This window comes from Macaca nemestrina, unplaced genomic scaffold, assembly GCF_043159975.1.
Source record: "Macaca nemestrina isolate mMacNem1 unplaced genomic scaffold, mMacNem.hap1 Scaffold_52, whole genome shotgun sequence".
Lineage (NCBI taxonomy): Eukaryota > Metazoa > Chordata > Mammalia > Primates > Cercopithecidae > Macaca > Macaca nemestrina.
Window position 1 is genome coordinate 138483 of NW_027257698.1, and position 26126 is coordinate 164608.

The 26126-nt window shown below is 48.7% G+C and overlaps 2 protein-coding genes and 1 long non-coding RNA gene across 16 annotated transcripts in view; 1 reads left to right on the plus strand and 2 right to left on the minus strand.

The window, feature by feature from the left end:
• LOC139361485 (disco-interacting protein 2 homolog C-like) overlaps positions 1-26126 on the plus strand; it is a 225944-nt gene that overhangs the window by 135725 nt on the left and 64093 nt on the right. For 5 of the 13 annotated variants that reach the window (XR_011619036.1, XR_011619035.1, XM_071090076.1 and 2 more), the window contains exons 1-3: positions 19438-19765; positions 20388-20745; positions 21610-21735. Coding sequence is in view for 11 of the 13 variants with exons in the window: in XM_071090076.1 (XP_070946177.1) it covers positions 21714-21735 (22 nt within the window). In the remaining 2 variants the exon portion in view is untranslated. Of the gene's footprint in view, positions 1-17209; positions 17289-19437; positions 19766-20387; positions 20746-21609; positions 21736-26126 lie in introns of those variants that run through there. The other 8 variants (XM_071090068.1, XM_071090069.1, XM_071090073.1 and 5 more) reach the window with 6 other exon arrangements.
• LOC139361484 (sterile alpha motif domain-containing protein 1-like) overlaps positions 1-26126 on the minus strand; it is a 258949-nt gene that overhangs the window by 18798 nt on the left and 214025 nt on the right. The window lies entirely within an intron of this gene.
• Positions 7588-25007, minus strand: LOC139361486 (uncharacterized). 2 transcript variants are annotated; one of them, XR_011619037.1, is made up of 3 exons: positions 24533-25006; positions 24103-24271; positions 7588-8007 (listed from the first exon to the last, which is right to left on the minus strand). It is a non-coding gene; the product is annotated as an uncharacterized lncRNA (long non-coding RNA). The 2 variants fall into 2 exon arrangements; XR_011619038.1 differs by lacking the exon at positions 7588-8007 and adding an exon at positions 21760-21820 and having other exon boundaries at positions 24533-25007.

Consider the following 26126-nt stretch of genomic DNA (forward strand, 5'->3'; position numbering starts at 1 on the left):
GTTCTTGTTCTGAGGTTCTGCCCAGAACGTGGCTCCTCCCTGCTGAGCGTTGCTTGTTGAAGGCCCGTGTGGAAACTTTCCCTGTAAGCTCGTTGACCGCAGCAGTCTTGGTTAAGAAACCTTTGGACCTCCTGAGACTTCACACAGCCTTCTAACCTTTCTAGTGTGTCCTTTTCATTTTACTGTTCCCCATTAACCCAGATGTTTTCTAGAATGTAAGTAATCTGCTGAATGCACGGTGGGGGGTGCCCTCCGTTGGCTCTGGGGAGAAGCATCGCTGTTTCTCCGGGTGGAGCTTCCCGCCCACCATGGTGTGCTCCAAGACGCAGCAGGGTTCTTTGGCAGAAATAATCGTCGAAGGCCTGCGTCTCCGTGGCAGGGTGGCTGTGGGTATGGGACCTCGCGGCCATACCGGCCCCTCCCCATCAATGGCACCACGGAGAGGAGCAGGGGGAGGCCTGGGATCTGTCTCCAGAGTCACAGCTGTGCTTCCGAGACTGCGTCGTCCGTTTGTAACTAGACATGCAGAGAAAGTGTTGGAGATCAGCAGGAGACGGTGTCTGTCCCTAATGAGCTCAGGCGTGCCCTTGAGAGGGTCAGGTTTCTGTGCGGCTGATCTGGACTCAGCCTGGCTGTGGCAGTGCAGGTGACTGCTGGGCTTTGGCAAGGCTGCACCCACTATCCGTCTGAAATGTCCCCCTTCCCTGGCTCGCGGTGCCAACTGGGCCCCCAGGCCTGATTTCCCGCCAGGACGGAGGCCTTGTGTATGTGTCGGGGATGGGGGAGGTGGGGGTCCTACTTTATTGCCGTATCCAATGCCACGCGGGGTCAGCACTCAGGAAACATGTGCTGTGTGGGTCAGCGATTGAGTTCAGAAACCTGGAAAATTCAGCAGTGTAGGCTTTGGGCATGACCCGTCCAGCCTTGGGGCTCTTTCTTTCTCTGAATTTCCTTCCATGGCATCCTCCTCATCCCAGGGGCCCCTGTTCCCATATGGCTGTTGGCAACTTCACAGGTTCCTCTGCCTCCCCTCCCGGGCCCTGGTGTGGCTGGGGCAGCTAGTAGCTGTGCAGACCCCACAGCCAGTAGATCATTGGTGCCAACGCCTTGGGCCTGGTTTACTTGAGTCAAGGACGGCAGTACATGGCTGAGCCCACCCCGAATGCCTGGATCGGAAGGCCTTGTGTTGCAGAGGGGTGGGGGTTGGATATTGAAGGACAACCTGCAAAGCAGAAGGGGAAATGGCTGTGCTGATGGGCAGCTAGAGGAGTCTGTGCAGAGCCTGGGACCCAGTGCAGACACAGCTGACATGGGCAATGCAGTGACACGGCCACCGTGGAAGTGGGCAAAGTTACAGGCTTCAGACCGATATGGAGGGGCTGGTCTAAAACGATCCTCATTTTCCTTTAATCCTAAAAATTGCTGGCTTACAGGGTGGGGGAGTGAGATCTGTGGTGGCCGCGAGGAGAGACAGGGATTTTAATTAAACCCCTCTTTCTGGGAGAGGGGAGTAGCCGTTTCTGTAGGGCGGTGAGCATCGTCATCTCAGGCAGCTCAGGCTGCTGTAACGAAACACCATTGACTGAGCGGCTTATGAACAACAGGAATTTGTTTCTCACAGTTCTAGCGGCTGGAAGGCAGGATCAAGGTGCCGCACGGGTGAATTCTGGTGTGGGCTCTTTCCTGGTTGGCACACACCTTCTCTCTGGCCCTGACACAATGGGAGGGTGAGGGATTTGCTGGGCCCCTTTCTGAGGCACAAATCCCATTCAAGGGTCTCCAGCCTCGGGAACTCATCACCTCCCAAAGACCTCCTGACAGCATCACATTGAGGCTGAGGATTTCAACCTGTGTTTTGAGGGGCAGGCAGGCAGTTTGTAACCGTCACCCTCTTTGTGTATTTCTGACTCAACATTGAGTCTGCCTTTGGCTCTCCAGTGGACAGAGCCTGTGTGGACACTGAGCAAGGTCAGAGCTGCAAGCATGTACACATCGGGGGCAAGGGAGCTGCCAGGGGTGTGAGAACGGGGTTTCAGCATCAATCGGAGCTGCTTTCCTGGCAAATGTATTCATAAGCTATCCTGGCAACATTTGCTTTTCACGAAGAGTCGATGAGGCAGTGGGGGCAGCAGGCGGTGTTGCCAGAAGCTTGGAACTGATGAGCAGCAGAGAAGGGGCAGAGGCCACGACCTTGGGGTAGTCAGCAGTGCCAGGTGTCTGCCCTCCAGGCCTCACGTCTGTGACTGTGTAGAGACCGAGCCGACCGGGGCTTGCCGGCCAGTGTGGCTCTCATACAGGTGATTATCGCGTTGTGCTTTCTATGTAATGTTCCCTCAACCCCACGCCCACCCCACCAATTTCTGTGCCTAGCAAAAATCATGCTGCGTTTCCTTGATGAAGCCTTGAGTTTCCTGTGGAGATGTAGGAATAGCATGATTTGGCTCACGTCAAAATACTTTGCAGTGAAGCTGCACGGAAGAGGTTTCTAGGCTTCCATTTGACGTTTTCAACAATGCCTGAGTGTTACAGGACCGTCTTGCTTGTTAATAAAGCACCAGATGAAAAAGGCTACTGGTTAATAAAGGAGACTTTTTACATTAGCACAGAGAGGGTGGCTTGAGATAAATTCAGCGTAACGTAGGTGTGTTGGTAAGCCTTCAAAAGGACCATCTCTCTGCTGGTGACACATGTTTTCCGGTATTGGTTTTGTTCTGTAAAAGGATGACTGGCATTCGGCAGAGTCATTCCAGAATTCACCTGGAAGGCGTCCACATGGTGCCTTGTTTTCTCCTGACATTCTGGGCACCACGAGGGATTATTCCTGTCTTCAGCACTAGCAGGAGACTTTTCCTGAACACCTGCTCCTCTTTGGCGTTGTGGGTGTGAAGGGGTCAGAGTGAGCCTGTCTTCATGGAGTTTTCAGACACCATGGGGATAGTGTGGCACGAGTGTCGGGCTCGGGTGGGAGGGAGACTTTCCCCAGAAAACAGCTGCCGTTTCCAGGACGGCCCTCGACCCCTCCTCCCTCTGTTCCTCTGCGTCATGTCTGAATTAAGGCTGTTCTATCGTAGCGGGGGTGTCATGTTAACTGGAAGTGTGCTTTTTTACTGGGCAGTAAGTAAATTAATGGTACATTTGCCAAGGACAGCGAGGTTTGATTTGATGAATCCAGTGGGGGAAAGGAGAAGGGGCTTGGCTGTGTGGGGATGTATGTGATGGGAGCAGAATGGAGTAGCCATGCAGGCTGTTGGGATGGAGGGGCCACGCCCACATTTCCATGGGATCCGTCGCTGTTTGTGCCACTAGACCTGAACCTCTGTCTCTACTTCTAACACCCGTATAGTGAGGAAGCCCCTGATGGGCCTGAGTTGTTACTTCCCATGGCCATCGCTGGGAAATGCCCCAGACGCCTCTCCAGGCTGGTGACGGCCCTGGGGCTGGACACTGGCTTTGTCCTGAGTTGTTTCTTCTTGTGGCCATCGCTGGGAAGTGCCCCGGACACCTCTCCTGGCTGGTGACGGCCCCAGGCCTGGACACTGGGTTCGTCCTGAGCTCTGCGAGGGGCTTTGGCTCCACGTGCAGCAGGCATCTGTGCATCCCTTTGGATGTGAGATGTTGGCGCTCGGCTTGGAGGCCAGCGCAATCTGGGTGTGGTCAGGATCCAGTTCATCCTTTGGAGAGAGAGCACCTGCCCAGGGACCCCTCTGAGGTACATAGTCATGCAGTGCCCTCACAGGATGCCCGGTCCCCCGAGAACTTCCCGCCATTCCCCTGGACCCTCAGGTATGGGAGTCAAGTGTGGTGTGTGTGTCACAGGCGGGGGTACTGAGGACACCACGTGCCTGCTCGTGCGAAGACCTGAAGTGCTGCTTGAGCTCGTTCCCAAGGGGCCGTTGGCATCTGGGGGCCTGTGGGTGTCTTTCCACTGGCAGGAAATAATGGGTGGCCCATGTTACCTTTTGTGTCTTTTTTTTTCTTTGCCGAAAAGCCCTAATGCCAACGTCGCTGTCCTGCTATTGGAACCGCCCACCTCAGGCTCACTGGCCCTCCTGTTTCTGGGCTGCTGCAGTGTTGTGTTGGGGTAACTGTATTAACTTCGTTTGAATTTTCTTCCTGTTCTTTTGGAATAAGTGTTGATAGTTTGTGCTGCTTGTTCACCCCAGAGGCGAGGATGTCCTTTAGGCCTGGAGGAGCACAGCCCCTAGAGGGAGGTGCCGGGCCTCTACCTCTCATGTCATCCGCAGCCCTCTCCACACGTCTCCTCTTCACTCCTCGTGCCCACGGCTGGGGTCACGGGCCGCTCGCTCTGCTGTTTGAGATCCTCGGAAAAGATGTTTGCCCTGAAGAGAGATTGGGGGTGTGTGGCTGATTTTAAATAGGAGGAAATGATTGTAACAGAATGAGCAATGCCTAGCACTTAGTCTCAGGCTTGAGAAATTGTGTTTTAGAAGCAAGGTATCCCCAACTCCGGTTTCCTTCAAATTAAATCTTTTAAAGAGTCCACAAATATAAATAGTTAAAGCCTAAAACTATGCAACAGAGGTTCTAGAGCCCAAGCCACTGCCACCTCTGACTCCAAGACACCTCAAAAACTTGGCCCTCCTCCTCAGAGAACCCCCCTTCTGCTCCTCCTTCCACACTGCTCCCTCCACAGGGCTCCCTCCACAGGGCTCCCTCCACAGTGCTCCCTCCACACTCCTCCCTCCACACTCCTCTTCCGCCGCCTCCCCTTCTTCCTTCCCTTTCCCTTCTTCCTTCCTTCCTCTCCCCTTCTTCCTTCCTTCCTCCCCTTCTTCCTTCCTTCCTCTCCCCTTCTTCCTTCCTTCCTCTCCCCTTCTTCCTTCCTTCCTCCCCTTCTTCCTTCCTTCCTCCCTTTCCCCCTCCCTCCTCTACCTCCTCCCTCCTCTTCCTCCTCTTCCCCCTCTTCCCCCTCTTCCCCCTCCCTGTCCTTGGGCAACCTCCATGGAACTCTGGTTCAAAGTCACTGGTCTGTGGGGCCGCCCATTTGATAGACGACCACGCTGGGGATCAGACACAAGTGACTGACTCAGACCAGCTCGCATGTCGTCTCCTGCCTCCCGTAACACCGGGTTGTCCCTAATGGAAGAGAATCAATGATGCTGCTTCACTGATCTCCAGGGAAAACAGGTTGATAACAGGTTATAAACATGGGAATGTTTTGGAAAAAGCGTCGTTCACTTGTCAGCTCCATCTCTCCTGCCCGGAAGATGTAGGGGAAACCTGCCTTCAGCCCACCCTCATCCCATAACAGGACAGAGGACAAAGGGGCAGAGACCCAGGTCCTGTCGGTGCCCTCAGGAAACCCCCCATTTCCTCCTCATGGTGGAAGTGGAAACCATCCCACTGGACTAGATTTTCCCGGGAAGCCCCTTCACCCCGAAAGCAAGGAATCTGGTTTGAGCACACACCATTCTCGGTGCCATGACTTTCTGCTGCTGAACCCTGCATACGTGGCCCATTGATCTTGCTAGTCCAGTGTTACTGGGTCCTGGGAGTTTCTGTGGGCTGATGGCAGGTGTTTACCATTGTGTTCAGAGGGGAGAACAGAACTTTATTTGTCGAAATCAGATGATAAGCATTGCCATGTGATTCCTTGGGTTGGTTTGGGTGGGGGGTGCTCAATGCTTTTCCTGAGGGCTAAGTTCTAGTTTGAGACCGTCTCTCTTTGTCACCCAAGCTGGAGTGCAGTGGTGCGATCTTGGCTCACTGCAACCTCTGCCTCCTGGTTTCAAGCAGTTCTCCCTGCCTCAGCCTCCCAAGTAGCTGGGATTATAGGTGTGTGCCACCACGCTTGGCTAATTACAAAAATATTTAATATAGGCTGGGTTTTGCCATATTGGTCAGGCTGGTCTCGAACTCCTTGCCTCAAATGATCGGCCCACCTTGCCCTCCTAAAATACTGGGATTACAGGCTTCAGTCACTGTGCCCGGCCTGATCCTGACATCTTTTAAAGCTGCCTTCATGTACCAAAAGCCAGTCTATGTTTGAAAATCAGTCTTGAAGAGCCTAGGAGGAGAGGGATAAGCTTCAACTAGGTGAATAACTATGCATATGTTAAAAATATGGGCCAAAATCCTACCCCAAATGTTAACTCTTCTGCTTTGCGTATTATATCCATTTATAGTTATTTCAGCACTAAGATTTTTAAAGACTCTTGATAATTATGGAGAAATTACTATTAAAACTCAGCTGCATTTGTAACACTTCAAAGAACTAATTGGATGACATCATTTTTCCCAGAGGCATTTTGGATTGTTATATAATTAATGTTTATCTCTTTGCCAGAAATCTTTTTTTTTTCTTTTCCAGAACAGATACCTGAAAAGAAAATTTCCTTTGCATTAAGTGTTATTTCACTGTGTGACAATCAATTTTTGAACGTGAGAACAAGATCATCATGTATTTTTGGGATAAATCTTGCTTAATAGTGATAATGCTAAGTGTTAAAATTATGCAACAGTTTGTTTCTTTGAAAATTACTATTTGCCTGCTCACCAGGTGGGAGATGATGAGAACGTGGATGTAAAAATTAAATTGTATTTAGCTTGTATAAAAGAAGTTTTAAAGAAAAAAAGCTTTTTTTTTTGTTTTGTTTTGTGCTACTACTGAAGTTGCTTCGTTGTGGAAATGAGGTTATTGCAGGCACCTAGAATTTTATCTCCTTGTACAATGGGAAGAAATTCTCCAACAAGCACAGGAATCTGACTTTCTGATATTGAGACTCCTAGGCATCAAGCCCCTTGGATAGGTTGGTGATTTACGTGAGCGTTGGCGTTGATGTGGGCACCCTCCAAGCCGGACGCAGGGAGCAGGGAAGGGCAGAACAGGCCCCTCAGGAGCCATGAGAAAATCAAGTGTTGGCAGCAGTGGTGAGGGTTGATGTCAGGGGCCAGGAGGAGGTGGTGAAGGGAGCATGTGCCTCAAGGCAGCCCTGGAACCCGTGGTCCCTGCAGTGAGGTCTGATCTGCAGGGGATGTGGACGGCCATGTGGCGAGGCCCACGGACAGCCTGGACTTGGCTGCCTCAGAACTCTGGTGGACGTTGCAAACGGCCCCACAGGGTTGCAGTGCACATTCCTCGGACAGAGAGAAGACGCTTGTAACTGTTCTCGGCACGAAGCCAGCGCCCTGTGAACAGTGGCCACTGCTGTCGTGACTGAGTGCCGTCCAACTGGAGGCATTTGCTCTGCTCAGTTCACTTAATTGGGCCAGGAATGGGGTTGCCCTGCCTTCAACAAGCTTGACGCATTGAACGAGGACTCAGTAAAGTACTCTGTAAATATGCTCTCCTGGCTAGAGTGAGCAAAGCCCAGGGAGAGAGTGGTTCCTCAGTATTAGACAGGTGTTTGGCGGGGCCAGCTGTGTGGCTGCCAGAGCGAATGTGACCAGGAAGCCTCTGTTCCCCCGGAGGTGGCCAGCGTAACTGTTACACGTGCCGTAGGTAGAAAGTGGGCACTGCTGGGAAACTTGCTCATGCTGCTGTTTCCTGATTGGAAATTCAAGGTTTCTGAGCATCCTACATCGAATTTGTACATTGCTGAGACTGTACACCTTTCGACACTTGTTTTTTCCTGCTTTTCGGATCTATACAACCTGATATTTGGCCGTGGCTTCCAGAACAGGCTGGATGCAGAGTGAAGTCCTCTCCTCACTGTCAATCTTTGCAGATGTCTTTCTTGAGAGTCTCAATTAGGTTTTTACTTAACTAGACTTTTTAAATTGCCATGCACATAACTCTACCAGTTACAATCGTGAGCTAACATGGGATTTTGGTTTTACTTTGATGAATGTTTAACATTTGCATGCTGGATGTAGGGGTGGAGGTCATTTATCTGCTTTTCATTTCCTTCTTGGTTATACTTAGTGACTTTCAGGTACGGTGTGGAAAGCCTGGTACAGGGTGAATTGCAGGCTGCAGTGTGGCGCGGTGGACGAGAGGCGTGGGCTGCAGTGTGCACAGTGGATGAGAGTGAAGCTATTTCCATCCTGGAGGGAAACACACAGGAAACAATTTAAAAAACTGATCATCTAGCTTGAATGAGGTCCAACAAATTCAGTTTGCAAAGTTTAACTTCCAAGTTAACTTAGTAACTTTTCCCCTAAGTCATTAATTTAGTAGCTTATGTTTATTGCCTAAAGCATAATAGTCATAAATTCTAAAATGAAGGACTAAACATGTAATAATTTAGGCATACAGCACCTGAAGGGAAAACTGCCAGTATGCTAAAATATTGGATACAGATGCTCAAAAAATATAATGTAGCATTCTTACAATGCATGTGCTTTTAGCATGTAACTTGGTGAGTAGTTTTGAGCTATATTTGTAGGAATGTGTATCTTGAATACTTTAGGACACCACTGGAGATGTGTGCTTGAGAGGTATAAATACTGAATGTTCTTCTCCCTTCCTTTAAATGAAAAACATTAGCTCCCTTGATTTTTATTTTTATTTTTTGAAGTGGACTCTCACTCTTGTTGCCCAGGCTGGAGTGCAGTGACGCAGTCTCGGCCCACTGCAACTTCCGCCTCCAGGGTTGAAGTGATTCTCCTGCCTCAGCCTCCCCAGTAGTTGGGATTACAGGTACCCACCACCATGCCCCGCTAATTTTTGTATTTTTATTAGAGATGGGGTTTTGCCATAGTGTCCAGGCTGGTCTCAAACTCCTGACCTCAGGTGATCTGCCCACCTCGACCTCCCAAATTGCTGCGATTACAGGCGTGAGCCACTGCGCCTGGCCAGCTCCCTTCTATAATTTATACAGTTGTTTTTGCTTTTCGTTTTTTCGAGACGGTGTCTCACTCTGTCGCCCAAGCTGGAGTGCAGTGATGCAAATCTGGGCTGACTGCAGCCTTCACCTCCTGGGCTCAGGTGATCGTCCCACCTCAGCTTCCTGAGTTGCTGTGACTAGACACACGTCACCATGCCCAGCTTTATTATTATTATTATTGGTATTTTTAGTAGAGACAGGGTTTTGCCATGTTTTCCAGGCTGGTCTCGAGCTCCTGGGCTCAAGCAATCTCCTGGCCTCAACCTCCGAAACTGCTGGGATTACAGGCGTGAGCACCACATTTGGCCCATTTTTTTTTTTTCTTCCAGGATTAGGAGTCGACTTTCAGAAAATCCTTCAACCTTGCAAGCTTAATTTTCCATAAAAGTATTCCTCTAGGATAAAAACAAGACACAAAGAAGTACGTGTGGACTGCAGTTAAAAATTTTCAACAAAACTTAGCTTAGGAAAGTTGACATTTACAAAGAGCAGGAGGCCCGTTCAGTGCCTTCTAGGCACTGGGAATGGCGGTCTGTGGGCGACCCTAACATGTGCGGCGTCCTGAGACGTGATCGTGGTGTTCACGCTTTTACCGAGGGCTTCCCGGGAGTACCAGAGGCTGTTCTTCTGCAGTCGGCCAGCCAGGCAGCAGCTGCTGGAGAAGGAACAAATAGCAAAAGACAGATGTACACGGTGTTATTGTGGCAGAGAGGTTAAAACCAGGGTCACTTTGTTCTCACAGTTTTAAAAAACTAATAATGAAGTCCTTAAATATGTTTAGGATTTCAAAGTAGTTGTGGGTGTGTCTGTGTCTCTAGCTCCCGTTCGGGTGCTTCCTGCGAAGAGAGCTCAGAGACGCCACCTTTCCTTGATGAGGTGACAGGGCCTGGAGAGGTGTGAACCCCGTGGTGGGGGGATGACTGACCTGGGGTGAGTCTGGGTCAGTGTGGGGATCCAACCCCACTCCACATTCCTGTAGGGAATCTATAGTTCTAAGTCTTTATGATAGGGGTAAAAATAACCTGGAAGAGGTGTTATTTTTTAAGAAGTAAGTGCCATGCTCTTTTTTCCTCATACTTTTCCGTGTTTAAGCAGCATTGAAGGATAAGGCACTAGTAGCATGTTGTTTTGAAAACAATGTTGTTGGTTATTTTACGTTGAATATGGTACTAAGGTTGCCTGGTAACAGAAGTTTTCCTTAAACAACATAGAACTCTGTTGAATCTGTTGCCCCATTGGCTGAGCCGTCTGAAATCAGTGCAGTAGCAGCTGAAGAGGCCTCTTCCCCTTGGAGGAAGCCGCTGGATTGGCAGGAGGCACCGCGCTTGACTGAGGGAGTGAGGCTGGTTTGCAGGGACCCCACGTGGCCCCTGCAGCTCTCTCCTGCCCCCTGCTGGTTGGCCAAGCAGCCTTGCGACAGTGTGCTCAGTGTGAATGTTCACTGGGGCAGGCCAAGGCTTTTGTTCCAGAAACACTGACTTCAGAAATGGCCGGTTGTGTGTGTTGAGCATGGCAAGAAAGACTTAAGTGTGTCTTAAACCTCTTGAACAAAGCAAGTTGATGTTTCAAATGCATCTCGAAGGCTAATGACTTTGCTATGGTCAATATTCAGGAGAAAAGAGGGTTTGATGAAACAGAAAGACAGGAGTGGCAAGGGACGTGCTTGTGCCCCGTATGACTAAGCGATGTCCTGGCCGTTCCACACCACGGCCTCTGAGCAGCCAGCCTGCAGATACTGGGTCAATTTAGATATCCCTGATCTCTGCAGAGGTTTGATCAGGTAGCCCAAGAGCAGATAAACACAAACGCTGACTGGAAACCCTGGCACACGGAGACACTGGAAATAGCAAGCTGCTATTAACATCATAGTAAGAGACAGTCGCCTGCTCTCAGGGGTGTCAGTTTCTTTTGCTTCTAGACGTTCATCCGCGTTACAATACAGTTTTGCTCAGTTTATCCCCATTACTCCACTGTCTTCGCTGTTAAAGTCTCAGCCAGCACTTAGCTCTGACACTGCAGGAGTTTCACTGTGCGGCTGACCAGGCCTACCTGGCTTGGCTGTAAAGCAGGTGAGATTTTCCGGAAGGCAGTGACGAGAACCCGAGGCAGGAAAGAGCATTGCTGGTCTACATACGGCAGTGCACCTGCAGCAGAGCATGTACGTGCACGTTCAGGCTAAACAGGTGTAGGAGAGAAGAAAATCACCTACAATTAGTCACTTAAAATGCCACACACCCAACCCTTGAGACCCTAGCACATAGAGCAGTAGTGGTCTTGGAGATGGCAGGTGTGCTGAAGTCTGATTTTCTCACTTAGCTTTTCCAGCAGCGTTTTCCTAATCTCTAAGCTGGGGCTAACAACTGCCACGCGTAGATTTGTGCATGGAACCGTGCGTGTAAAGTGGGGTAGCCCCAAGGACCTAGGAAGGACTCGTGGTCAGTGTCGGTGGTCATCCGTGCTGTACGGGTCCCCCAGGAAGATGATTGCTACAGATAACTCCCTCCGTTCAATGTCACTGAATGTAAAAGGTGGGACATTGGCTTCTGATGTGTCTGGTTTGCTGTAGGCCACGCTGCACCCCGTGGTTCCTGAGCCCTGAGCTGAAGTACATCCTGCTGCATCGCCTGTGTCGCTTTTGCTGTGTCACTTAGAGCTCCTGCCCTGGGAAACTTCCTCGCGCCTGACGAGCACCACAGTTTGCAGCAAGACCTGTCCAAAGCGTGGACTGCGAGAGCCCCGCTGTGGTCCTCTCCTCTCCATGTTGGGAGCGACTTTGTGGGGTTTGTCGGCCCTTCTCTCAGGTGTCCTGTGTCTCATGGATCAGCCGACGAGCCCCGTCTGGAGGAGCACTCTGCAAAACGCTGCCGGCCACCCAGATCTCCTAGCGCAGAGTGAGGCCACATCTGCAGACTTGACCGCACAGAGTCCCGAGGCATTCGGCAAGAAGGGGAGTGGGATGTGTGTGAGATCCCACTGCGGAAGCCGGCTCTGCTCCGTACTCTGCGTGCGGGGTGCCTGATGTTCAGACCTGCTGTGTCTATCGGGGGCCATGGCGGGGTGGTGGGAGTGGGGGCAGGGAGCAGCGTGGATGGATCCAGGAAAGGACTTAGTTGAATCCCAGCTGCCCACATACCTGTTGCTGGTCTTGGACAAGGTCCCTAGTTTCTCTGGGCTTTCGGTTTGATTGTAAGACTAGGACGCCGCCCTAGTCTGAAGATGTCGGTGTGTGCGGGAATGCCTGGCGCAGTCACCATGGGTTTTCCTTCAGCCTCCTCCGTGCCCCTCCCTGGGTCAATCAGTATCCATGCGTGCCACAAGTAAATTACAGTCCCTCCGAAAACCAGTTGACCCGAGTTTTATGGTCGAGCATGGTGAGTGTCCTTGCCAGGAAATGCCACTAGATGTCTTGGGCCTGCTCCTCTACCTCCACAGCAATCCCCGGAACAGGCTGGTTCAGGACGTGGGAGGTGGGAGTCGGTGTTGTACCTAGGACAGGCTGAAGTCAAAGGCTCATTTGCTCTGTGAGGGGTGATCAGGATGACACATCAAGTGGAGTCCCATGGCTGACCCTGGAGGTGGACGGTCGGGTCGGATTGGCTGCCCTCCAGCACGTGTTTCGAGTGATGCCTTCCCTGGGTTACGCAGCCCTGATCTGTAGGGCACAACTTCCCAGCTCCAGCCAATCTGGTCTTGCCGTCTCCTTCCAAGAAGGTAGGTGCGGCGCAGTTGCCTTTAAGCGGCTCCTTCTGGACACCGCAGGGCAGCAGCAAGCAAGCATGAGCGACCTTTTTCTTACGTTGACCACAATACGCGGGGCCAGCTTTGCATGATCCCATTCAGCATCACACGTGTGCATCGGCCACTCACCTGTCCATCTGCCACAGACAGGCTTGGACAGGACCATTGAGTGGCCTTTACGGCAAAGAGCCTAAAGGGCTCACAGGAAACCTGGACCCAGCGCAATGGTAACAGCGCAGCAATACCTGTCATTGATCAAGGGGTATTCTGGGCCCGACATGGTGTTAAGTGATCCAGTTCGGTTAGCACTCTTAGAATTAACCCCCTTTTGCGTATCAGGAAATCGAAGACGGAGGGCATTAACGCCAGGGAGCAGGGAGTAAGGGGACACACAGAGGGGCTGAGGGGCTGGGCATTCTGAGCCCACGGATCTGCCCACAGGCCCCGGCTGCACGGGCACCAGGGCTGCTGCTCTGGAGGGGATGAGGAGCTCTGGGGAAAAGATGGAGCCTGACGTGGGTAAGATTTGGATATTTTCAGAAGAGATTTTCAGCCTGGAATGAGGGTGTAAGTGACTGAATCGGAGTGATGAGCCAGATAGCCCGGCTGCGGGAGCTCCCCTGTGGGGTGAGGGAGGAAGGCCTTGGGGGCGTGTGGCTGAGCAGAGGCGCTGGGTCGCCAGGAGCCGCCGCGGGTTTGGAAAGGGGGAGAAACGCAGCGCCCTGCACTGCAAGGGCACCGAGACGTGGTTGTGGTTCTTCCTGACCGTGACAGGCACAAATGATGCTGATGGTGGAATGCACGGAGTTTGCCTTCAGAGAACTCCTGCTGTCTTTTAAAACCTGGGCCTCTCATTTAAACTTGGTGGCCTCAGGTGAATGGTCAGAAACAGTTTCTGATGAGGTTGCAGAGACTGTGCATGGCCTCTGATTGTGCACATCCTGTGATTGTGTATAGTCTCTGATTGTGGCCTCTGGCCTCTTTGTGGCCTCTGATTGTGTGGGTCTCTGTGTGTGGTTTCTGATTGTGTGTGGTCTCTGTGTGTGGTCTCTGATTGTGCTCAGTCTCGGATTGTGCGCGGCCTCTGATTGTGTGCGGCCTCTGTGGGTTGTGTGAGTTTCCCGGGATCAAGTAGATGAGCCTCGTGCTGGAGCAGGTGTGCCTTGTGTTGGGCATGTGGATAAAGAAGTTTAACCCATCCCCTCTTTGAGAATGGCAGGGCAGTAACAAAGGCGGTTGATTTATACATGGCCATCCTCGTGAGGTGAGGACCTGAAAGGTTTACTGCTTTCCCGGAAAGCTGCTCTGGGCGTCACCATCACTGATCATGGACAGCAGCTCAGAAGCCCCCTTAAGGTGCAGGGAGGGACCGGCGCTGGTCCTGTCTGTGCCCAGGCTGCTGGTCACCCTGACGGCCAGGCGATGGCTGCCTGTGCACGAAGCTGGGGTTAGAGTGAATTTGGGCAGTGTCGGCTTTGATTTAGGTCAAGACTGATCAGTCTTCCTAAAATACTAGCCATGAAAGCTTTCATAGATTGTAGTTCTTTGGGAGATTTATATGTGGTTTTTAAAGCACAGGGCCCATGGCCAGTGTTGAATTACATTTTGTTCAGTGTAACTGACAGGACACTGGACCTGAGTCTCAGGCCTGCCACAGGGTTCAGGGAGCTTCAGAGAGGGAGATGTTTGTGCTCAAGTTTTCGCAGATGGGATGGGACATGGGCATGGGGCTGGAATGCTCTCAACTTCAATCTTCAGTCATCGGTATCACCTGTGCACACGCATATCGTTTTCAAAGATGGACAAGCTTTTGGGAAATATCTGAAGACTTTTCCAGTTTTGAAAGAAGCCGGGATGACACTGGAAACGTCAGGTGTCTTGGCTGCTGATCAGGTCCATCACCACGCACATGGTCCCTAACCTGGCCCACCTCTGATCATGCACAGCGGGTGACGAGGTCCATAACCTCACACTTCTGTGCACAGCAGGTGACCAGGTCCCTAACCTCAAAAGCTTCTGATTGGGTGCAGCTGGTGACCAGGTCTGTAACTTCGCATGGCTCTGATTGTGCAGAGCTGGTGACCAGGTCACTAACCACCCACACCTCTATTCATACCCAGCGGGTGACCGGGTCCATCACCTCACACCTCTGATTGTGCATAGCAGGTGACCAGGTCTGGAACCTTGCACACCTCTGATCGTGCACAGCGGGCGACTAGGTCCATGACCTCACGCCTCTCTGCACAGTGGGTGACCAGGTCCATAACCTCACACCTCTGATCGTGCACAGCTGGCGGGCGCAGGACCCACTTCAGTGAGGAGCTGACTTCCCAGGTGTGAAGGGGGAATGTTGTGTGGCTCGCTAAGCCCCTCCATGCTTTGGGGGCTCCAGGCTGTGGCCGGCAAGTAGGAGGTTGTCCCAGGAGGCTGCTGTGTGTTGGGGATGGGAGGCAGCTGCAGGGTGGAAGTAGGATGATGTTGTAGGGGGCCACTGTGGGGGGGTGGGACGGGAGGCAACTGCAAGTTGGAAGTAGGATGTTGTCCCAGGAGGCTGCTGTGTGTGGGGGAGGGAGGAGGCAACTGCAGGGTGGTGTGGTGGTCCCCGTGCCACTGATTTCAGGTTAAAATAGAATGTGGACCTCTTTTTACCATAGTTTTTAATTACTCCGCTAGTTTGTGTTGCTGTCTCTTGCTATGAAGTCCACAGTCTGATGTCTCTGTGGTCCCCATGTTTCCCTTCTGCTTGTGTTACCCGATCCTGTGGGTCAGCTGTGAGGAAACCACTCTCCACGCCTCATCTGGAGTGGTCTCGAGCTGGGTGTGCTGGTCTCCTTGTGGGCTAAAGTGTTCTTCTGTTACTGTTTTCTCTGTTTCTTGACCAAATTTAGCAGACTTGTGTATGATGCAAACACTTTAAAAAATGTCTTTTGCCTTTATAAAGAAAACACCTGCATTGCTTTAAAATGAACCTTTCCTGTGTCTCCATCCTTCCTCACAGATTGCTCTGTGTTAGAAACTCGGTGGTGTGTGCGCTTCATGGCCTCATTCCATCAAGCACTGTAACCTCTGATTGCAAAAGTGACTACACTCAAGGCAAAAAACTTCGCAAATGTTGGAAATAATGAACAAAAACAATATATTGTTCTCTTGTCACCCTGAAATGGCTACTCTTAATATTTTGATGTACTTCTTTGAATTCTTTTTAAGTAAAGTTGCTTCTAACACAAGCACTTTGATTATATTGATCAAATTATATTCAGGAAATAAGGAGAAAGTAAAAAGAATATCCAGTTTGGGGCAAAAAGGAAGACGACATAGAAAGAGGCTGTAAAACTCCCTGCAACTTGAAAAGCTGGGTTGTGGTGGATGTGGTTTTGTTTTTACTGTGAGAGACCACAGGATTCTTCTTGGCACTGAAGGGCAATAAGATAATACCCTGTGTGTGTTCTGGTGGCTGTATAAACCGAGCCGCATGTCCTCTTTCGAAGCAGAGAAAGCATGAGGTTTGAGGTAGTGGTTTGGTAACTTTTGGAAAGTCTGTTTGTAGGACTGCACTGCAGAGATTAGGTCAGTCTGAATTAGAATCGAATGATCTGTTCAGGCCTTGGGAGCTTTCTACACCGGGTGTACGCCTGTTCTGGATGTGGTGTAGAAGGAACAGGACTGGGAGGGTTTCTTGCTTCCCAGTCATAGAAATGCCTGCAATTATCACTGTTTGTTGTTTCTCGGGAAGCTATTTTGGGAAGGAAGTGTACGTTCCAAGGCTGCTGGTTGGCCTTTCATCACCCTGGGGGTCTTGGTGTGGGTCACGGGAGCTGTGACTGCTCACGCGTGCAGCTCTGTCTCTCTCGCTGCCGCGCCGGTAGACAGCTGGTCACCAACACAGTGTGTGTCCCAGTGGCCTTTGAGAAGAATTCTCTACATCATTTTTATACAAGGTCCTTTTTCCTTTCAATGTCAACATCGTGCCTTCTAGCCAAGCGATATGTTCTTGCAGAAACAGGAAGTGTGGCCCAAGTGAGAAACGAGGGAATTGATCCATAACTGCTATCAGTTTTTATAGAGTTGAGCCATTGTAATTTATACACAAACATGTTAAATCTGTAGAAGTGAGTCACGGTGCCAGACCCTCACAAATGCCGAATGTCTACGTGGGACCTCTCTTCTATCGGGTCCACATCACAAGAAGAAAAGTCGCTCAAATGCAGGACGGAGTGGACGTGAATCTCCGAAAACTCCATGAATCAGAGTGACTGCTTTCCCAATTGCTGGTCTCCCCATTTGAGGTTGTGAGATTCCCGTTCTGAAGCTCCTTCAATTTCCCAGCATCCATTTCACTCCTTCATGGAGATAACAGACTCACACTGATACCTTGTTCTCAGATTTTCTAATTAGAAAAAGCACATATTTCACAAGAATTGTCCAGCTAACTCACTCCTTAGCCTGGGGTAAGCCACATACCTCTTTTCTCTTTAAAATACTCACCTTTCAGAACTCTTGGTAAATAAGAATAGGAAGGTACCATGACTTTGGCCACAAGCAGTATTATGTATAATGTGCAAGTGAGTGCCTTGAGAGCCATGGTTGCTAAAAACAAATTTTCTCAGAAGAGAAAAATGTAAGCAGTTCTTTACATGATCGTTAATTTTGTTTTGCCTAAATAACATCTTGTCGTTGTACAGGGATACAGGACGTTGCTGAGTATTGACCGGGGCGAGTGGGTCCTGCTGCCCCACTGTGGGATCCTGAATATCGACAGGGGTGAGTGGGTCCTGCTGCCCCACTCTGTGTGACAAGCCCTTTGTTTCTGGCCGGGAAATGTCCTGGCTCTTTCAGTGCATTGGGGTGGTGCTGGCCCCCTTTGTTAGTTTGCATGTGAGGCAAAATCTCACGCCTTTCACTCTTGTTGACATACAGATGCCAAAGCTTTGAACAAATTCTTACTAAATCAAACCCAGAAATATGTAAAAGGGATAAGAATACCATGAACACTTAGAGTTTGTTCTCATGATCTGTAGTTTTGCATTGCACATTTGGCTCATCATTCAAAAATCAATGTAATTCACCACATTAACAAAAAATAAAGCAGAAAACCCATTTTATCCTCCCGGTAGACACTGGAAAACATCTGTTGAAATTTAATAGTCCTTATACGAATTTCCTATCACATCAGGAACAGAAGGGAACTTTCTCCATTTGATAAACGCCACTCCTGAAAAACAAGAGCTGACCCCCCTCCTCGGTGGTGGCAGCCGGGGAGCTCTGCCCACAGTCAGGGGTGTCGGGAGCATGGCCATTCTCCGTGCTTCAGGTTCGCATGGTGCACACTGGGGCCCTCGTCCGTGAAGTTAGTTAGGAGAACTAAAAGGCATAAAGACTTGGAAGCAGGGGGAGATGCTTGATGTACAGAAGACACAGGGCCTTATTTAGAACATTTTAGGAAATGTACAAACAACCAGAAATGGTGTGAATTTTGCAAGCATGCAAGATGGACTCTTCGCAACAGATGTATACAGATGCCCAGTGGCCCATGAGAGGTGCTCACCAGGGAGTCATTGGGTAAGTACAACTTAAACCCACGAGGTTCCCCTTCACAAGAGTGGAGAAGGGAGGACAGTAGCAGGTGCTGGTGAAGATATGACAGACTGGATCTCAGACTGATGGAGACTTAAAATGGCACAGCCACTTCAGCAAATGTGGCAGTTTCTTTAAAATGTGTACACTTACCATATGGCCCAGCAGGTATGCTGTAGACGTTCACCAAGGAGAGCAGAAAATGTGTGTCCTTGTAAAAGAATGCACATTATCTCCAGAGTAAATTGTCATAGCCAAGAACTGGAAACAACATAAATCTCTCTCATCTGGAGAAACATGAGCAAATTCTGATATATTCATACATTGTCCTAGTTCCCAGCAGGAAAAACGTACAAAATGCTGAAACCAAAACAGACAACGGGGATGAGTTCCAGGAGCCTTGAACTGAGCAGAGAGTGAACACCACGCCGTGGAGTCCATGTGACAATGGAGAATCTATGCGAGTCTCGGGTGACGGAAGAGCGCCAAGAACACTCCTCGAGAATGAACAGTGGCTGTCTCTTGAGGGCTGGGATTGACTGGGAGGGGACTTGTGGGAACTTTGATGCAAAAGATTTGATTAGGGTAATAGATTTCCATTTATCGAAATGCGCCAAGTGTACTCAAGATCTGAACATTTCACTGTGTATACTTTGTACTCCCTACCTTCCAAAAAAACAATGAAAAAATAATTACAAATGAGCACTGAACTCGATAGATTTTTCACCGTGGTATTAGATAGCAATTCTGAAAGCATTTCTGTATCTCCAGACTTAAGCAAATAAGCTTAATAAATCAGTGAATATATTGAGTGCTGCAGGTGCCAGGTTTCTTTCTTGGTAAGAGGTAGAAATAAGAAAAGGCCAAAGCCTGGAATGGATCACGTGGGATTAGGTTGCAGCAGGAGGTACAAGTATCAGCTGGTGGCTCCCGACAGATGTAGACAGGGATAGAAGTGCCTGTGGATGGGTGTGGGTGCACATGCGTGTACATGCGTGTGTGTGTTCTACTTGCCGGCAATGCCCAGCAGCACCCGGTGCCCACTCTTAGCTTCCAAACTCCGTTCTTCACTAGAAGGAGCCCTGGTCTAAGGGCTGGGGAATCCGGTGTCAAATCTGGGACCAGTTGAGCAACAGAACAAACCATTGTAACTATGAATCATAACCCACGAAGCCAGACTCCGTGAGTATATATGAACATATGTAAATGAATGCTGAAAGATAAAATTATTTTTCAGTGAATATGGAAGATCTAATGATTTAGAAGGAATGACAGGAAATCAGTGGATGCTAAAACTAGTAGTGGAGAATTCATGGAAAACAGAATATGAACATAGTGTCAGGGTGTCTCCTCCCAAATCTTAATTTCAACGCGAGAAGTAGCATCTTTGCTTTGGAGGCACTTAAGCACCACCTTCACTGAGTTGCCGATGTTAACATTGTCACGTAAGACAGACTTCTGCGGTGTCCCTGCTAAAATGCATACTCCTGAGTCTAGTCCGGAAGATACCAAAATAAAGGACAAGCTGTGAAATAACTGACCTGTATTCTTTAACATTTCCAATTTCAGGAAACACAAAACCTGAGAAACTTGGATGCTGGACGGGTAAAAATCACATGACAAATCAATTCATCATCCTGGATTGGATCGTAGAAGAAGACAAAGTAAGAAAATTATGGAGACAGTTGACAGCATTTGAAAGTGAACTTTGTATATGACAGTTAAATTTCCGGATCTTGAGGAAAGTGAATGTGAGAGCATATCCTTGTGTTTAGGAAATACGTTGAAACATTTAGGTATGGAAGGATATATAGTATCTGATATTTATTTTCATTTGACTTAGAAAATTCATGGGGGAGGGGGGAAAGCAGTGATGTAAGATAGGAGCAGTTGGGCCTAAGTTGAGCCTGGTAAGTTATGTGGAAATTCACTACGCTGGTCTTGCAGATTTTCTGTGTCTTTGAAATTACATCCAAAAAGTTTAAAACGGAGAATATGCAAAACAAAAAGCGATTTGTGCAAGTGAGTGGACTGTCACCTCATTGATCCCTTCAGTTTTCGGCCATGAGCCAAGTCAGTCACATAATGGTTTTTGACCTGGGAATTAGAAATAGTGGCCAGATGACCAGGCTCTTTATCTAGTTAGGGAGAGAAGTGTGCACAAAGGCTGACAAGACCAAGCAGTGCGATGAGCTGCTTGTGGGCGTGATGCTGAGGGTCTGGGTCCTGTCTCAGGTGGCAGCTTGGGGGTTTTAAGCCAGAAAGCCACGTCTGATTCTCTTTCAGTGGGATCATTCTCGCAGCTTCAGAGAAAACTGCCCCAACTCGTCTTCACTCACGCTGGCCATTTTTGGTGGTGGTGGTTTTATTCTGCTAACACCGTTCTCACTGACAGTTTAGGGCCTTTGAGCGGATTTTTGCCTGTGTCTCGAAGATTCTCGTCTTGACAGCCGGTATGTTTCATTCCTGTTGTTCTGATTCTGTGTTAAGAGGGTTCTTCCCTGGCTTCACAGTTTGGAGTTGCTGCTGCATCTGTCTCTGCTTTAATTCTCTAGCCCATCTATCACTTGTCTCATCCCTTAAGAAGTGGCCTGCGTGAGATGCCATGAGACTGTCTGCCTTATCACCACTGCGACCCCAACCCGTAGGGACTTACAGAGAAGGCATTCAGTGAATGTGTGGAATTAATGTAATGGGTTACTAGCCACAAAATGTCTTAATGGTTGTTTTAGTCCATTTCCATGCTGCTGATAAAGACATACCCGAAACTGGGAAGAAAAAGATTTAGTTGGCGTTGCGGTTCCGCATGGCTGGGGAGGCCTGAGAATCATGGTGGGAGGCGAAAGGCACTTCTTACATGTCAGCAGCAAGAGAAAACGAGGTAGAAGCAAAAGCGGAAACCCCGATAAGCCATCAGATCTCATGAGACTTATTCACTATCACGAGAATAGCACAGGAAAGACGGGACCCAGTGATTCAGTTACCTCTCCCTAAGTCCCTCCCACGACACATGGGGATTCTGGGATGTAGAATTCAAGTTGAGATTTGGGTGGGGACACAGCCAAACCATATCCATAGCCAACACAGTCCTGGCCCATGGCCGGTGTTGAGCTGAGCTGCGACCGGGGCTGTGTGAGTTGGGGTGCGAGGCGTGCACACGCCTCTCAACGGTACAGTGAAAGGATTTGGAGGCTCAAACGTGTGACCTACAAAGAATCTCCAAAGATCAAGGTGCATTCACCCTAAAAAGAAAAATCTCAGTGCAGTTTACACCCAGTGTTTGCTTGCGGATATGGATTCTACAGTAATAAAATGAATAATTAAAAGTCTGTGAATAAATTTTAATGTCTTTATGGAACTGTAAACACTGATTTTCTTTCCTCACCCACCCATCTGTTGGTGAGTTTCAGAAGGTGGATGAACCGTGCTGCGGGGACAGAGAGGAGGGTGCAGCTTGGCCTCTGGGACCTAAGCTGAGAACTGAGTGACTGAGCTCTCTCCATTTCAGACGTCCACACGGAAGCTGTCCAGGCGGCTCTGGCCAGACACAAAGAGCAGAAGATGGCGGTGCCTGTGCCTTCCAAACGCAGGTCCCTGGTCGTGTAGACCTCCATGGACGCCTACACCCCTCCAGGTAAGGGACACGCTCCCCGACGCTGCCTCCTGAACATGCTGGGCGCCTACAGAATTGACCGCTAGCCCAGAAGTTGGGTTTTTGCCTTCAAAATCATGGTGCAGAAATGCAGATTTTGTGAACCAGAAGTCCGAAAACAGTGCATGAAAAGTAACACTATGTATCTGTATAAATACACATTTTTAACTTTTCATCAAGATTGATACATATGATACATACCAGTAAAATCTCACACAGTTTTATTCACTTAATTCCTTGTAGGGAAAAGGGAAGAGTTTGTAACCCTATGGGTGGAATTGGACTTTTCTTCTGATTAGGCTGTTGCATGCATATTCTCAAATCTTCAGATAAGTGTGCTACATTGTTGGATTGTTTTAGAACAAGCGAATTGGACAGTTTAGGCAGCTACCCGAATCAGGTCATAAACTTTGCCTGCAAGGTGCCAGCTAGTATTTTAGTTCCTGCAGGCCATAAGGTCTCTCACAACCACTCAACTCTGCCCTCAGCCATGGGTGACAGCAAGTGTGCGTATGACTGTGTACCAATAAAACTTTATTTACAAGAACAACGGACCAGATTTGGTGCAGGGACCTGCCAACCCCTGATCTAAATTACTGAAGGTAATAGCCAATTTATATTTCTGCTATATAATACTGCTTTTCTTTAATCTTGAATTTTACGTAACTACCCCAATTCTCTATTTTCTCTGCCCAAATAATTATAAACTAGATTTCATGATCTTCACACCCAAGTAAAGCAGAAAGTTTAGTTATCCAGATACTTGTTAGAGACACGGATTGAACCTATGCTATTTGGTGTTTAGTTTCTGTGATTTTGATTCCAACATTATTCATGCCGTTGTTGCAAGCTTGTCTTCTCAAAGGACCTGAATCACCTTACATCCCACGTTGAAGCTACATATCACTTTAAATGACCCAGTATTTTTGCTCCAATACCAAAGAAACTTAAGGTACAATACGAATAGTTGAAAATGTACAACATTTTCGGGAGTATTTTTACTTCTGAAATTTAGCTTAGTCTTGGCAAGCAGTGAGACAGAAGGACGTGCTTCAGATCAGAGCTGAGGTCAAGCGTACGTCCACATTACTACAGGCAGTTCCTGAGTTTCACCTTTACATACCTTTACAAATGAAGGTACTGAAATTTAAAGGACAGAACTTAGAGTGCATCATTTTGGGTTTTCGTTGCTTTTTGTTTTGAGACAAGGTCTTGCTCTGTCACCAAGGTTGGAATTCAGCATCATGATGGCAGCTCTTGGCTCACTGCAGCTGTGACCACCTGGGCTCACGCGGTCCTCCCACTTCAACCTCAAGCAGCTGGGACCACAGGTGCTCGCCACCACACCCAGCTAATTTTTAAGTGTTTGTAGAGACAGGGTGTTCCTATGTTGTTTCTGTTTCTCATTGACACATAACGTGTTCTTCATCTAAAGAACGCAGTGCCAGCCAGGCAAGGGAGTGAATGCCATGCTAGCAAGTTGTTGACAAGGGAGCCCTTTCTGCCAACGTGCTCCCTTGGGCTCCTCCCTTTCCTTATTTTAATATTAAGCCACAGCACATAATGAAGGACTGGGCACGATAGCTCATGCCTATAACTCCAGTAATTTGGGAACCCAGGGCAGGTGTATGGCTTGAGCCCAAGGGTTCAAGGTCAGCCTGGACAACATGGCAAAATGTACAGAAATGCCTTTTGTACATCTTGTCTTCACCAAAAGTACAAAAAATTAGCTGAGCCTGGTGGTGTGCACCTGTAGTCCCAGCTACTTGGGAGGCTGAGGTGGGAGAATCACTTGAGCCCGGGAGGCAGAGGTTGCTGTCAGCTGAGATGGCACCACTGCACTCCAGCCGGGGCAACAGAGCAAGACCCCCATCTCAATTAGAAAAAAATAACGATAATAAATGCAGACTCTTTAAAAATGATTAGGCCAGGCATGGTGGCTCATGCCTCTAACCTCAGCAGTTTGGGAAGCCAAGGCAGGCAGATTGCTTGAGTTCCCAGCATTTGAGACTAGCCTGGGCAACATTCCAAAGCCCATCCCTGCAAAACATACAGAAATCAGCCAGGAATGGTGGTGTGTGCCTGTGGTCCCAGCTGCTCGGGAGGCTGGAGTGGGAGGATCAGGGTGCAGTGAGCCATGATCGTGCCACTGCACTCCAGCCTGGGCAACAGAGCAAGACCCTATCTCAAAAATAACATGCTTACTCCTGTTTGTTTAGTTAATGGTTATAATTTGCCAAAACTTATGGCAAAATAATTGTATTTGTATGTGTTCTTTGTGTAACTAACAACATGGACGTAAAATATTTCAAGGGTTGAAATATTTTAAACCAAATTTTTGGCACTAACCAGTATGTAAGGCAACGGGCATTTTTCTTGACCACTTTGTATAAGAGAAAAGACTTTGAAATGGAAGAAACAGTGCGGTTACGGTTATTTGCTTATTTCTCGTATTGAATCCAACCGCTGACAAATGTTACTGGGTCATGTGTGATGAATAACCTCCTTGTACAGATGTCTGCAAAATATAAAAGAATATTATTTGAAATGTTATTTTTGTGAAATATTTGGATTTGACCAACAGTTTTATATCAGCCATAAAGCATCCCTTGTAAATTTTCATCAGGAGTCCTCTTGATATATCATATGGGGCAGTTTTGTAAAATCGTAAATGTCAATATCATAAAAATTTTTTACTCCCAGCCTATTTGTGCTTAGCGATAGTTTGCATGTTTATTACCGTACTTACTTGATCCAAATCTTAGCTGCATTTTCTTACCTATTTTTCTTGGTTGTTGGTAACAGTGGTTAGATCTTACTCAGTTTCATTGCCCTTCAGAGAATGTTCTTGAAGTTTATCTTCTATGAAATGACTGGCTGCTGACCTGGATCCTAGTTTCTGGAGAAACTCTCATTAGGATTGTCGCAACGCTAGTATTCTATGGGTGAAACTTTCCTTTAGTTTCCGAATGTAAAGATAAAAGAATAATTTGCCCAAACTACTTCTAGCCATGATGAGAGAACAGGGACCCAAATCACCCATCTGCCCTAAACAACTGTAAAACTGCACAAAACGAATGAGGTGGCTGTTTTTAGTCTGTGACCACAGCTGTACCAGCCAGAACCTGAGGGCGAGGGCAGGAGAATGAATGAGATGCACCCACAGTACACTTGCCCTCTGGAGAACACCTGCAGACCGTGGTGCCGAGAGTTCAGGTGTGGGCGGAGTATGGCCATCCTACCACGTCCAGAAGGCGGAGCTCGGGGAGAGCTCAGGTGTGGCGGAGCATGGCCACCCTACCACGTCCAGGAGGGGGAGATCAGAGAGAGCTCAGGTGTGGCGGAGCATGGCCGTCCTACCATGTCCGGGAGGGGGAGATCAGAGAGAGCTCAGGTGTGGGCGGAGCATGGCCATCTTACCACGTCCAGGAGGGGGAGACCCAAGTGGGTGCAGGATGGGAGCTCTCCACAGATTCACACCAACAGCGAATCCAACCAAGCCTGCCCATGTCACGATGACCCAGCCGTGCCTGTGCTAACTGCTAAAACAAGAGCTGGAAAGCTTCAGAGGGAGGTTAGGGATCCTGAGTGTGGTCAACAAGTTACCCACAATGTGTAATATTCAGCAAATAATCACCGCATACACAGAGAAACGGGGGGTAGAATCTGTGGTCAAGAAAAAGGCAGTAAAAAGTGCACACACATGCAGGATGGTCTCTGTCACTCACCACATGCGGCGGCTGAGCACATGACGTGTGCCTGGTCTGAACTGGATTTGTTGCGTGAAAGACATGCCAGTTAATATAAAAAATAGAAAATATTGTATTTGTTTTTTTTTTTTAATTTGAGACGGAGTCTAGCTCTGTTGCCCAGGCTAGAGTGCAGTGGCGTGATCTCGGCTCACTGCAATCTCCGCCTCCCGGGTTCATGCCATTCTCCTGCCTCAGCCTCCCAAGTTGCTGCCCGCTGCCACGCCTGGCTAATTTTTTGTATTTTTAGTAGGCACGGGGTTTCACCGTGTTAGCCAGGATGGTCTCGATCTCCCGATCTCGTGATCCACCCGCCTCGGCCTCCCAAAGTGCTGGGATTACAGTCTTGAGCCACCGCATCCGGCCTATTTGTATTTCTTATTGCAAGTATAGTATGAGCATTTTGAGTTAAAAATATACCAGTAAAATTAATTATACCTGTTTATATATTTATATGAGGCTACAAGGAAGGTTATGAGGCTACAAGGAAGGTTTCAAGTTCTATAACAGGACTCTCATAATTCTGTTGGAAAGTGCCAGTCTACATGTCTGATACAGCAGAAAACTGAGTTTTTAAATCTGCAATTATAAATATTTAGGGAATCAGAGTACAACGTGTCAGAG